Raw genomic sequence first — 12,450 nt, 5'->3', positions numbered from 1 at the left:
TGATGCTGTGTGGCAGCTGCAACCCTTCTTGATTGTTCCATCTGGGTTTCTCTGGGACAAGAAACTCTCAGCCCATCTTTAGCTTTTTCCTCCTAACTCTATTGTTCATTCCCCAGGAGATAAACCCTGATGGAACCAGGATCTGAGGGCAGGCAGTGTTGTGGTTCACATAAAACCAAAGCAGAACCATTTTCTGTAAGAAAAACATTTTTCATTTCAATTTGCAAAGGCTTTCAAAGTTGATTCTCAAAGGAGCAGGAGTGGTCTCTATGGAGGGGATTGAATGTTCTTCTCCAGCTCTGGAGAGGCTGGAAGCCTATCCTGCTGAGGCATCCAAGCTCATTAATGGAGCTGTGAACACCCACATGCAGTGCCCTGCAACCCCACTCCCAGCATGTAAATCCCATATCCCAGCTCTGGAGTCTGTAAAGACACTTGGAGGGTTTAGAAATTTGACCTGGAGAATGAAAAGAGGAGGAGAAGGAGGAATGGACCAGTAAGTCAGACACAGCCATGATGGGAGCTGAGTCCTCCTTACTGTACCTTAACCAGCCCCACCAGGTTCTGGAGAGGCTTCACTCATGAAGCTGGTGGCCATGGGGCACACAGGGACCCCTGGGGCTGCTGGTGTGACAGTCCCTCATGTCATCCCCACTGCCCTCACACAATGACACTGGGGCAGTGGCCAGAGCAGGACCCTGCATGCTCGCAGTGAGCCCAGGGAATGCCAATCATGGAGCCACCATGAGCTGCCAGCATTCCATAGCCAAGAAAGCCAGTGTCCCACTGAACCAGGTGTGATGAGCCACTCCCCTAACCCCAGGGTGCAGGTTCAGCCAGCCCCAAAAGCAGGGTCTGGAAAGCACCACACAATGGGGACTCACCATCCCTGCTAACAGATAATCTTGCAAAATGAGCCTAAAAAGTCCATCTCCCTCAGGCTCAGGCCTTGCTAAGGTGGCAGCCCTGATGCCTCCAGGGAAGCATCCCTCATTTCCTCCCTCCCCAGGGCTGAGCTCCTGACACTTCCTCCACAGGGGATGGGAAGGATGGGACTGTCATACCATGGGGGTGCATCACAAAGTTGCTTTTGAGATCAAAGAATCATCACAATCCCAGACTGTTTGGGGTTGGAAGGGACCTTACAGCTCATCTTGTTCCACTCCCTGCCGTGGGCAGGGACACCTTCCACCAGCCTAGGTTGCTCCAAGCCCCGTCCAACCTGGCCTTGGACACTTCCAGGGATCCAGAGGCAGCCACAGCTTCTCTGGGCAACCTGTGCCAGGGCCTCCCCACCCTCTCAGGAAAGAATTTCATCCCAGTATCCCATCTAACCCTGCCCTCTGGCAGTGAGAAGCCATTCCCCCTTGTCCTGTCCTTCTGTGGCCTTGTCCAAAGTCCCTCTGCTGCTCTCCTGGAGCCCTTTTGGGCCCTGCAAGGGGCTCTCAGGTCTCCCTGGAGCCTTCTCTTCTCCAGGGGAACACATCCATCTCTCCCAGCCTGGCTCCAGGGCAGAGGGGTTCCAGCCCTCAGAGCACCTCCATAGCCTCCTTTGGACTCACTCCAAGAGGTTCAATGTCAATGAAGAGAAGTTAAACAAGCTGTGGCATAGCCAAGGCCACATTAAATGTGTGGCTTCACATGGACACATGGGAGTGCACAAGCTCACACGCACTCCTGTGCACCCCAAGGCACACTACAGCAGTGGTGTCAGACAGCTCGAGGCCATACATCTGTCTGGCTACACTTGTTCCCTGCTCCGCAGCCCCAAGGCCACCCCAAGGTTCTTTCCAGCTCCAGATCTGCCACTCCCTGCCCACTGCGGCAGCTCTTTAACCAAGCGTGCCACTTGGCAGCTCTGCCTCTGGCACCTGGAGCATACCAAGCTCGGAATCACACGGCCCCACGATGATCCTGCACCCGGAGGAGCAGCACGGGCAGTGCAGGCAGCCTTCCTCCCCAGGCAAGGCCTTGGGAGCAGCTGCAGCTCTCCAGCTTTCTCCCTGCCAGCCCTTCCATGAGTTTTTCCCCAGCTGATGCTGGTCTCAAGTAGGGTACCCCAGGGGCAGTACTGGGGCTATTCCCCGTCCTTGTCCCAGGGTTGGATGAGCAGGCAAGCACAGCCCTTGCTTGCAGGTGAGGCTAAACCTAGGGTAAGGGCGTGCAGAGTCTCAGTGCAGGTGGACCCCAAGAAATCCAAAATTTGAGTCAAGAGAAACCTTGTGGATATCAACAAGAAGGGCAAGATAACCTCAGGTTTCATCCAGGCTGGGAACAAGGGACTGGACAGGATCTCTTGTCTTGGACAAGGCCCTGGATGGGGTTCTGGACAAGAGGCTGGACAAAAGGGACAAGCTGCAACCTGGGTGGCATGAGGAAGAGTGTGGCCACGAGCCTGTCCCCTCTATGCAGCACCAGGGGACCCCCAGCTGGGTGCTGTGTCGTGAGTGACCCCTCCAGTTCAGGGAGAGGCAGAGGAGCTGCAGAGGGAGCAGGTGCTGCTGGCAGGCCTGGGACCTGGGGCTACAAGAGGGTTGGGATCTACCAGCATCATACCTGGAGGGCAGGTGCATTGGTGACAGAGCTGGTCTCTCTTGGTAGGGCATGAGATGTACCAAAGGACAAGGGGCATGAATTTCAGCTTCAGGCTGGGCAGTAGAACTGCTACTTTTCCCCTGAGAGGTGGAGCAGCTGTAGGACCTGTGAGGTGGGCAAGTCCATCCTTCAAGACGGGGTAAAGTCGTGGGTGACTTTCCCAGGCTGGTGGTGTTTCTGCTCCAAGCAGGAGACCCCCAGGGGTCTCTCCCCACCAGCATCATCCTGTAAGCCCAGTGGCAGGCAACCTCCCACCTGCAAATTCTTTCCCATCCCCAGGTGGGCCAGGAGCCCACCCCACCTCCAGGACACATCGACAGCCAAGCTCCTGTGCACCGGAGCACAGCCCCACCCCAGGCCCGCACTGGCGTTGCTTCTGCCGCCGTGCCAGGAGGCCTGGCCCCTGCTCCCAGCATTGGCTGATCCTGCCAGCCAGCTGGTGCTGCAAAGTCAGGCACAGAGATTGCCAGGGCACCGGTGAGAGGAGAGCAGGGGCAGAGGGACGAGGGGCTCGGGGATCCGAGGGCAGCTCTGCCCTGAAAGCCGAGCCACCTGCATGCTGCTACCTGCTGAATAATAGAGGAGCTGACAGCCAGTGGAGAGAAATGTGATGCTGGAGAGCCGGCTGGGGAAGATATCTGAGCTCCCAGCAGCTGCGATAGCAACTGCAGAGAGGGAGCCTTCCCCCGCTGCTCTGGGCGGTGCAGCGTGGCCGGGGTGCCTGCAGGTCTCTGCGCATCCCGGGGTGCCTGGGCGACTGGTGCCCGCTCTAGGGGCACAGGCTCAGGGCTGGGAGGATGATGTGAGCTGCAGCAGGCACCCAGCGAGAGCTCAAGGGCACAGCCAGGTTTCCCAGGAGGTGAGGCAGAAGGAGCCTGCTTGCAGCCAGTGCCCACACCTGGGGTCCAGCAGCTCAGCCTCATGTCCAGAGGAGGGGAGATGGTTTATATCCCAGATGACTCTGACTTCAGCTCCTTCAGGGATCAGTGTGAGAGCCTGGAGGGCTGGCATTGTCGGTATAACAAGGCTGGTGTGACCGTGTGGAGTCAGGGCCAGGAGGAAAGCTGCACCGTGCAGAAAATCAAGGTAAGCAGACCCTCCACTTTCTCTGCCCCAGTTGTGAGACTCCAGAGGGTCTCCAAGGGGTGCTGACCATGCTTGGGGTGCACAGTCCAGCCTGTCTAGGGTGTTTCTGCCCCAAATCCCAGGGCGTTAGACCCCAAAGGTGCTTCTCCAGCTGCTTTATCCTCTCAACCTGCCGGGATGCCCAAGGCCTCATGCCATGTGGGCTCATATTGCACTGCCCTTGGTCCGTACACCGGTGGGAAGGCCCTGGGATCAGTTACGTTATGGAGATGGCCTTGCTGGGAGCCCCCAGATGTGAGACAGGCTGATGGGATCCCTCCCTAGTGTCCTTTCCCTGGCTCCTCCATCCTGAGGCACATCACTTCGTATCCTCACTGGATGAGCATCTCGGAAAATTTAAGAGCCTCCGTGCCCCTCTGGTTGTTGTTACACCTTGTTGCTCATCCATACAGCTCCAGTGGCACTGCCAGGTGACCTTGGGCATATCAGGAGAGGTTACAGGGTACTGGGGGCACAGGCAGCCCATCTTGGGTGGGCTCCCTGTATGGGAGCATCCAGTGGGTCCATGCTTGGCTCCATGGTGGGTGTCACAGGCCTTGGTTTTTCTGGCCCCCAAGAATCCAGACTGCTGGGCAGGGATGGGATCCACCAAAACAGGGAGGGGCAGAGCATCTTACCTACAGGATAGCCTACCTGACTGAGAGAGTATTCAGCTAGGAGTGTTAGAGGAGGGTTACCATGACCTGAGGAGCAGGGAAAGCATGGGGAGGTGGTGAGGAGGGATACAACACGCTAGAGGAGGCTCTTGCACCACTCTCCTGAACACAGAATATGCATATGCAGCCAGGAGGAGCTGGGCACACAGTGCTGCTGTGGATGGAGGCCCCTCAGGGCCAAGGCGAGGAGGAGGAGCAGCAGGTATATCTGCAAGACACAATTCCTTGCTGCCATGAGCCAGGGAAGAGCTTTTGGACTAGAACTGGGGAATACTTAAGCCAGTTGGGCATGCACAGGTCACAGGGACACACCAGAGGTGCTGAGGGGTCTGGCCAACATCTCTTTGAAAAGTTCTGGTGCCTGCAGGAGCTCCCTGATATCAGGGAAGAGGCCATCCATCACGCCCACCTCCCAAAAGGGAGCTCCAAGGTACTCTGGGCTGCTGTGTCACCTCCATCCCTGGGAAGGAGATGGAGAACATTGTCCTGGAAGCCATGTCCCGAAGGAGAAGGGCAGTGTTGACAGCAGCAGGTACCTCCCAAGGGCAAATCATGCCTGAGCAGCCTGACAGCCTCCTGCAGCGAGAGGTCTGGCTGTGTAGGTACTGGGGGATCTGGGAGAGCTCTGTGCTGTGACTTTAGCACAGCCTTGGACAGGGTGTCCCGTAATCTCCGTGTCGCCACATCCCTGAGATCTGCACTGGAGAAGTGGATGCTGCTCTGTGTGACCAGGACAGGCTTGGAAGGACAGGCTGGCAGGAACCCCTGGAGTCCAGCCAAGGTCAAACACACTGCCTGGCAGAGAGGTTGCAGTTATGTCCCCTTTGCCAACACGAGCCACACAGAGAGGGGACCCCAAGCATGTCCAGGGGGGTTAGGCACCATCACCCAGCCTGGTTCATTGCAAGTTGTATCTCCTTGATGTGGTTTTACCCTACCCTGGAGAGGGTCTGGGCATGGTACAGGGGTTAGCACTGCCCAGGGACACTTCCCGAAATATGGGATGGGGGATTCCACCCAGTCCTATGGGAGAGCTGAGCTGCACAGCTCTCTGGAACTTGAGGTCAGAAGTCTTTTCATTAACTGAGGGAGTTACTTAACCCAGAGATCACTGAGCAGTTGGAGCTTTGGATTTTTTCCACCTGAAATCCCTTTGGATAGTTTTGGACTCTGTGTTTTCCCCATTCCAGCTGATCACCTGCTATGCCTGGTGAGTCTGTTGTTTCATCCAAGGCTGAACGGGGTGGTGGACAGACTTTAGCAGGGAATTTGGGGGGTGCAAGGCTGAGATGCTCCTGCGGGGATAAGTGGAGCTTCCAGGAGCCCCATGAGCTCCACCTACAGCTGGAAACATCCCTGTCCCTGCAGCAGCAGCACCTCCGACCCAGCTGGGAGGAGGTGGCTGGGGCAGGGGAGCTGGAGGAGGAGGCTGGGTGATCCCACACTCCTCCACGGTGCCCTGGGGACTGCAGCACGTCTCTAAGCCTGTCCTGGGCACGAGTCCAGCACGCCGGGCACAAACCACCACCCAAGCCACCGGGGAAAGCTTGCCTGAGATTGATGGGACCTGCCACGTTCAGAGGGCCATCTCCAATTACACAGCACCTCATCAAAGATGCAAGGCCTCTAACGAGGAGCAGATGACATCTCCTTCCTCCCGGCACTGAGAAGAGCAGGGCCGCTGCCTTCATCAATAATGCACCAGCTGGGCAGGGTGGGCAGCTCCAGGGCTCAGGTTACAGCCCAGGCCCCTCCAGCCTCCCCAGACTGGACCCCACGCCCAAGACCATCCTGCCAGGGCAGGACCATCCCTTTGCTGTCCCTGAGGGGAGAGGGCAGGGCTAAGGGTCCCCAAAGGTTGGACCACCAGTCATCTCTGTTTGAGGGCAGAGGGTCTTTCCAGCCCCGCTCTGGATGCAGGACCAGGGGCTCTGCTTGGGCTGTCCTGAAGCAGAGACGTGTCCTGCCCTGTGTGCGCAGAGCATCCTCTGTGGCACATGTGGTTTACAGCAGCACAGGGACACACCACTGCCCACAGAGACACACCACTGCCCACAGGGACACACCACTGCCCACAGGGACAGCCTAAAGCTCCGTGGTCTGGGGTTGAGTGCTGACTCCCTGCCTGTCTCCCCACAGACCCGCATCTCCTGCAAGGATGTCCCTGCCGAGACCCTCTATGATGTGCTGCATGACACCAGCTACCGCAAGAAATGGGACTCCAACATGATCGAGACCTACGACATCGGGCGCCTCACTGTTAATGCTGATGTCGGATACTACTCCTGTGAGCAGCCCCCAGCCCCTGGAGACTCCCCCTCCCCAGGCCCACAGCCCTGTGAGCATGTGTGGGGCCGTGGGGCTTGCTGTAATTGTTCCCTGCCCGCAGGGAAGTGCCCCAGTCCCCTGAAGAACCGGGATTTCGTCACCCTGCGCTCCTGGCTGCCCCTGGGAAACGACTACATGATCATCAACTACAGCGTCAAGCACCCGGTGAGCCCCCCCCTCCCCGCGTTGCCCCCAGCCCTGGCAGAGGTGCCAGAAGGCACAGGCAGGGCTGGGCAGGCTCTGAGGGGCTCAGGATGTCTCTGCAGAATTACCCACCCCGGAAGGATTTTGTGAGGGCCGTGTCCCTGCAGACAGGTTACCTGATCAAGGCCAACGGCGACGGTGCCTGTGTCCTCTACTACCTCACTCAGGTGGACCCTCGCGGTGAGTGCCAGCAGGAGGGGAGGCGGCACCGTGCCCAGTGTGCCCCCAGAGCTCACATGCTGGCTCTCCATCACCCAGGCTTTGGGGAGTGGGGAGAGCCCAAGGAAGAAGGGGGTCCCTCCCCCATCAGTCCTGGGGTTGCTCAGGCTGGCATGGAGCACTGCAGGCTCACGGAGCCTCCCTGGGGCTGGCCCTGGCTGCCTGAGTGACGGGCCTTCGGCTCTTGCAGGGTCGCTGCCAAAGTGGGTGGTGAACCGTGTCTCCCAGTTTGTGGCACCGAAGGTAAGCAGGGTGTGTGACTGGTGGTGGGATGCACAGGCAACAGGGATGAGCTGCCCCTAAGTAACCCTGGGTAGGGGCAGGATGGGTGGTGGATGACCCAGGCCCCACTGAATGGGTGCAGGGTGACACGCGGTTCACAGGACAGGTCCTAGGTGACCCAGAGCTCATGAGACAGGTCCTGGGTATCCCAGGCCTCACAAAACAGGTGCTGGGTGACCAAGGCTCACAGGATGTGTCCTGGGTGACACGCAGGATGGGTGCTGAGTGACACTGAGCGTTCACTGGGCGTGATGCTGGGGCTGTGTGCTCCAAGCCAGACCCACATCCCCTCCCAACACCTCCAAAAACCAGCAGTGGGGGAGCTGGGAGCTGGGGTTCCATCCCCAGATCCGCTCTGCCCGCAGGCCATGAAGAAGATCTACAAGGCTGGGCTGAAGTACCCGGAGTGGAAACGCAAGCATGACCCCGAGTACAAGCCCTGGGTGTACCCGGAGCAGAACACCCTGCCCAGCGTGAGCCTGGCCGAGCTCTCGGTGCAACACGCTGACTCCCTGGAGAACATCGACGAGACGGGGCTGCCCGAGGACCACCTGAGCACCAGTGACCACGAGGCCTGAGCCCTCTCCGTGGGCTTTTGTGGGGGGACCCCCTCATGACGGAGGCTTGGCAGCCAGAAGGCACGGGTGGGAATTTGGCCCCATGCCCCCCAATAGCCAGATCTGCTCTCCAACTCCTTCATCGTACAACCCCCTACCCAGGCAGCAGGGTGCTGTCCCATGGGAATCTGAGTCACAAGCACTGGAAAGAGGGAGGATGGGCACCCTGGTCTCCCCTGTGCCCATTGAGATGTCCCCACAGGAGGTAGTGCTGGCAGTGGGAGTGGGTGCCCCAAGGAGAGGCTGAGCAGAGCAAGAGAGGGGAAACCCTTCATGGGGTGAGTAGGAGCTTTCCTGGCACCAGGGTATGCCTCTCCCATGGTAAGATCTTCTAGGGGTGTCCCTCAAAAGTCCAGAAATGAAGGGCTGTGGGGACTCTGCTCAGGCTTTGCAGCAGCACAGGGCTTAGACTGACCTGCTCTGGCCCAAGGTCTGCCACACCCAAGGTCAGGCTGGGCCCACTGCAGCCCCCCCACGCTTTGTGTGACCCCTTCACCTCAGGGAGCCCTCCCAGGTCCACTCCTGAGTGCCAGGCTCACTTCTGCAGGCTGGCTGTAGTCCAGCTGGCTCTGGGGACCCCTTCTCAGGTGGTGTTTGGGGGGGCTTAGGACAAGGCAGTGGGATCTCGGGCAGCCTATGTCCCCACTCTCTTGGTGTTTGCTGCTGCTGTGGTTTCTGGCACAACAATAAAGGGGTTGGTGTGTGTGCAAGAGAGTGTCAGGCTGGCACAGGATGAGGTTGGCACTGAGTCCACCCAGAGGCTGTGCAGGTGCTTGGTCTGGGTGGAAGAGGAGGGTTAGTCCATCCAACACCCTCAGCAGGGAGTGGGGTGGCCACGGCAGGGCAGGACAGATGGATGCCAGGCTCTGTACCCCTGCATGTGGGCGAGGCTGTGTGGGCACAGGGTAGCTCCCACCAATGGGAAGTTGGTCTAGACAGACACTGCCGTGGGAACACGCTGACAAATGAGGGATTTTCCACCCGCTATTCACCTCCCTGCTCTGAGACTGCCTCTGGCTGTGGGGCTTCTGGCCCAGCTGGGTTTAAGCCTGACCTGTGCAAATGGGGCCATTACTGATTATGGTGCTGGGTTGCTCAGCTCCGGACCTTTCCCAGCAAGGTAAAAGCTAGGGGACATGGCCAGGATGTCCCATAGCCAGAACCTGGGGGACAATCGAGGCAGTGGTGTGGGACAACCCCCTGGCAGCACCCAGAGCTTGCAGCCTGCTCAGAGCCAACTGCCACTGTGGCTTTTGGGGCCTCTCTGACCCAGCCTCGTGCTTACTAGTCCCCCTGACCTGCTGTGAGTTGAGTGCCACTGCCCTGTGCATGCTTTCCTTGGGCTCACCTTGAGCCTTTCCGATTCATCCAGACACCCACTCCAGCATCCCAGGTGTGAATGTCCCCCTTTAGCCACCCCCCTAAGGTCATGTATGTCCTCTGTGCTGCCTCAGAGGGACATCACGGAGTGCTGGGAGGTCCTGACTGTCGGGACAGCCGCCTCCCCCGGTTTGCAGCTGGGCTGGCTGCACAGGCACAGCCAGGGCGAGGAGCTGCCTCTGCAAGGAAAACAAGGAAAACCCAAGGACAGGAGATGTGCAGCTCCCTCCTCCCAGTGCTCCGGTTTCATGGTGAGGGGAGCAATCCCCATTCCTCATGCTGCTCCCACCATGGTGGCAGACCGAGGGCACCCTCAGCAGGGATGATTTTACCTGTGGAAACACACATCCCAGTCCCAAATCGCCCTCAAAACACCTTGAAAGGGCTGGGCTCTGTGGCCAGAGCAAGGGGATTAAACACCCTCATGGGGCAGAGCCCACTGGCATCCCGAACCCTTGGGATGCTGGGATGAAGACCATCCCTCACAGCCCCAGCCCTGCAGGAAGCGGCCTCATTCCGCCTCATTCCCCGGATGTTTCTCTGTAGGATCAGGCTGCAGCTCTGCCATGAGGTTATTTTTAGCCACCCCTGACTGGGTGTGAGGAGCTGCTGCCTGAGCACACAGAGCCCGGCGGGGAGTCCCCACTCCCCAGCCAACCCCAGGGAATGCTGTGCCGGGATGGGTGACACCTCAGCCCGGGATGTGGCCCAAAATGACCAGGATGGCGGTGGCACGGGGAGGAGAAGGACTGCTGGGGTGGCAGGGACACCGGTCCAAATCCAGCATTGGGCTGTAGCAGAGTTCCTGGCACCCAGCACCACCCTGGCCAGGGAGCAGGGTGAAATTTGGGGGGCTGGGGAGAAGGGGGGCTACTTCACCAGGAGCCCCAGTGTGGGGATTTCTTTTCGACTGATGTTCCCCTACCGGGTTTCCTGTGGCACAAACAGGAAGGGGGCCGGGCACTGGTATCCCGAGCAAGGGAATGGGGCAGGCAGGGTGTGGGGGGCTCGGAGCCCCCTCAGGTGCCCCCCGCTGGGATTCTGGGGGAGTGGGTGGCCCATGGCCCAGTGGGATGAGGGCCAGACATGTGGGGGCTGCAGCCCAGCAGGACAGCCCAGCTGGAAGGAAGGCTTTTCCTGCCTGGCCTGAGCGGAGAGGAGCCGCCCGCGCGCAGAGATTGGAAAGGAAACGGGAAGCTGCTGCTGGACAAGAGATTAGCCTGGAGGCAGTGATGTCAGCCCTGATGGATGGGGGGCAGGGCAGCGTGGCATGGGCCCTCCATCCTGGCCACATGCAGTGTCAAATGTGCCCCTGGCTGGGGGAGGATCCATCCCTGGATCTCCTGATTTGCACCTTCTGAGCTCGTGGATATGTCTTGGGTAGCCCTTGGCCCCAACACCCACACCGGGACCCTGAGCCCAGCATGGAGCCCCCCTGCAGCTCCTCTTACCTCATGGACTGATCTTCAGCTGGGCTTTTGCTGGAGAGATCCAGCAGGTTTCCAAGCCAAACAACCTCAAGCTTCCCCTTTCCCACTCCTCCACCAAGTCCTCCCAGGGGCTCAGCTCAGCCATGCCCTGGAAAAGCCCCCAGGCTCAGACCCCACCCCACATTTCCAGTTGTTAAATGTGGCGTTTATCCTCTATGTATGAGCTCATACCTCTAGGTATGAGCTTTGAGTGTCCCTCACCCCGGTCTGCTCCCAAGAGATGCTCCCGCCATCACCCCACACATCTCCCAGCATGATCCAGCATGGGCAGGTCTGAAGGAAAAGCAAAAGCTGCTCCAGGGTGCAGTGAAAGCTGATGGCTAGGGATGAATGGATGGATCAATGGATGGATCGATGGATGACTTAGAAAAAGAAAAGGAGGAAGGGGGAGAGAAAGAGGGAGAGGGCGGAGGCAAGGGAGGAGGGAAGACTGGATAAAGAGATGGATGGATGGGCATCTGGATACGCGGACCTTGAGGGACAGTGTCATCCTGGGTACTGCCTGAAAAGGGGAAGGACCACACAGGCCTTTGTGCTGGAAGGATCTAACCTTCACTTTGATGTTAGCTTCCTCCAGCCCTTGCCAGCATCTTCCCAAAGCCCAATCCCCCAGCCCCAGGGCTGTTTTCTGATCCTGCCCATCTACCTCTTCCAGGGAGCAGGCAAGACCTTCCTGCTCTGTGAATATCACAACCAGGACAGGGCTCTCTGCCTCTGCCCAAGGATGCTGCTCTCTAAATATAGATCCCATCAGCAGGATAGTAAACCCTGGCAGAAGCTTTGAAACCTGTGCTGCAGAAAGTGGGGCTGGTAGGAAGCTCTCGGGAAACACACAACACAGCACACACTTCAGGGCTGCCAGTGCCCTGCTGTGCCCTGCTCCCCTCCAGCACAGCCTGTGCCAGCTGTGTGGCTCCAGGGTGGTCCCTGGCTGGGGGATGCCTCAGCTCAAGCTTTCCTCATGGCTTTTTGGGAAGGGACACTCCCCTTCAGGAACCAGGTGCTGGGGATCAGCAGAGATGCTTTAGCAGGCAGTTCCTCTTTGCCGAGGGAACTGAGCCCCAATCCTGGCACTTATGCGTCAATGGAGGGAGAAGGGAGTGGGGGGAAGGTTTTCTGCACCAAATTGCCATGTCAGCAGCATCAGGGTGTGTGTTGTGAGAGCTGGACCCTGTCCTTGGTCACACTAGGCCTACCAGGGCTGCAACTTGCCCTTCTAGGGATGTCCCAGGGTGTCCCTTCCATCTAGGACAACGTTTCCCTCTGCAGTAGCCCATGTCTGCCCTGCTGGCACAGAGGGAGGAGCAGCAGCAGCAGGTTCTGAGGGGTCTAAAGTGCATTGGCAGCAGGGCAGGGAGGGGATCCTGCCCCTCTGGCCAGCCCTGGGCAGGCACATCTGCAGGGCTGGCCCAGCTCTGGCTCCTCAGCACAGCAGGGCCAGGGAGCTCCTGGAGCGGCTCCAGCGCCGGCTGCGGAGATGCCCAAGGGCTGGAGCATCTCTGGGAGCAGCAAAGGCTGAGGGAGCTGGGGCTG

At 58.9% G+C, this 12,450-nt stretch overlaps 1 protein-coding gene across 1 annotated transcript; it reads left to right on the top strand.

Annotated features, from left to right (window-relative positions):
• The first annotated feature begins 3,322 nt into the window (after window positions 1-3,322).
• LOC114066133 (START domain-containing protein 10-like) lies at window positions 3,323-8,755 on the top strand. The gene is made up of 6 exons (XM_027900580.1): window positions 3,323-3,681; window positions 6,537-6,684; window positions 6,787-6,890; window positions 6,992-7,109; window positions 7,339-7,391; window positions 7,796-8,755. The coding sequence occupies exons 1-6, from the start codon at window positions 3,517-3,519 to the stop codon at window positions 8,006-8,008; spliced, it is 801 nt and encodes a 266-aa protein (XP_027756381.1). The 5' UTR covers window positions 3,323-3,516; the 3' UTR covers window positions 8,009-8,755.
• The last annotated feature ends 3,695 nt before the right edge of the window (window positions 8,756-12,450 follow it).

This window comes from Empidonax traillii, unplaced genomic scaffold (assembly GCF_003031625.1).
Source record: "Empidonax traillii isolate 1590-97213 ecotype Southwest subspecies unplaced genomic scaffold, ASM303162v1 scaffold740:size344948, whole genome shotgun sequence".
NCBI lineage: Eukaryota > Metazoa > Chordata > Aves > Passeriformes > Tyrannidae > Empidonax > Empidonax traillii.
This window is presented reverse-complemented; position numbering and strand designations above follow the sequence as displayed.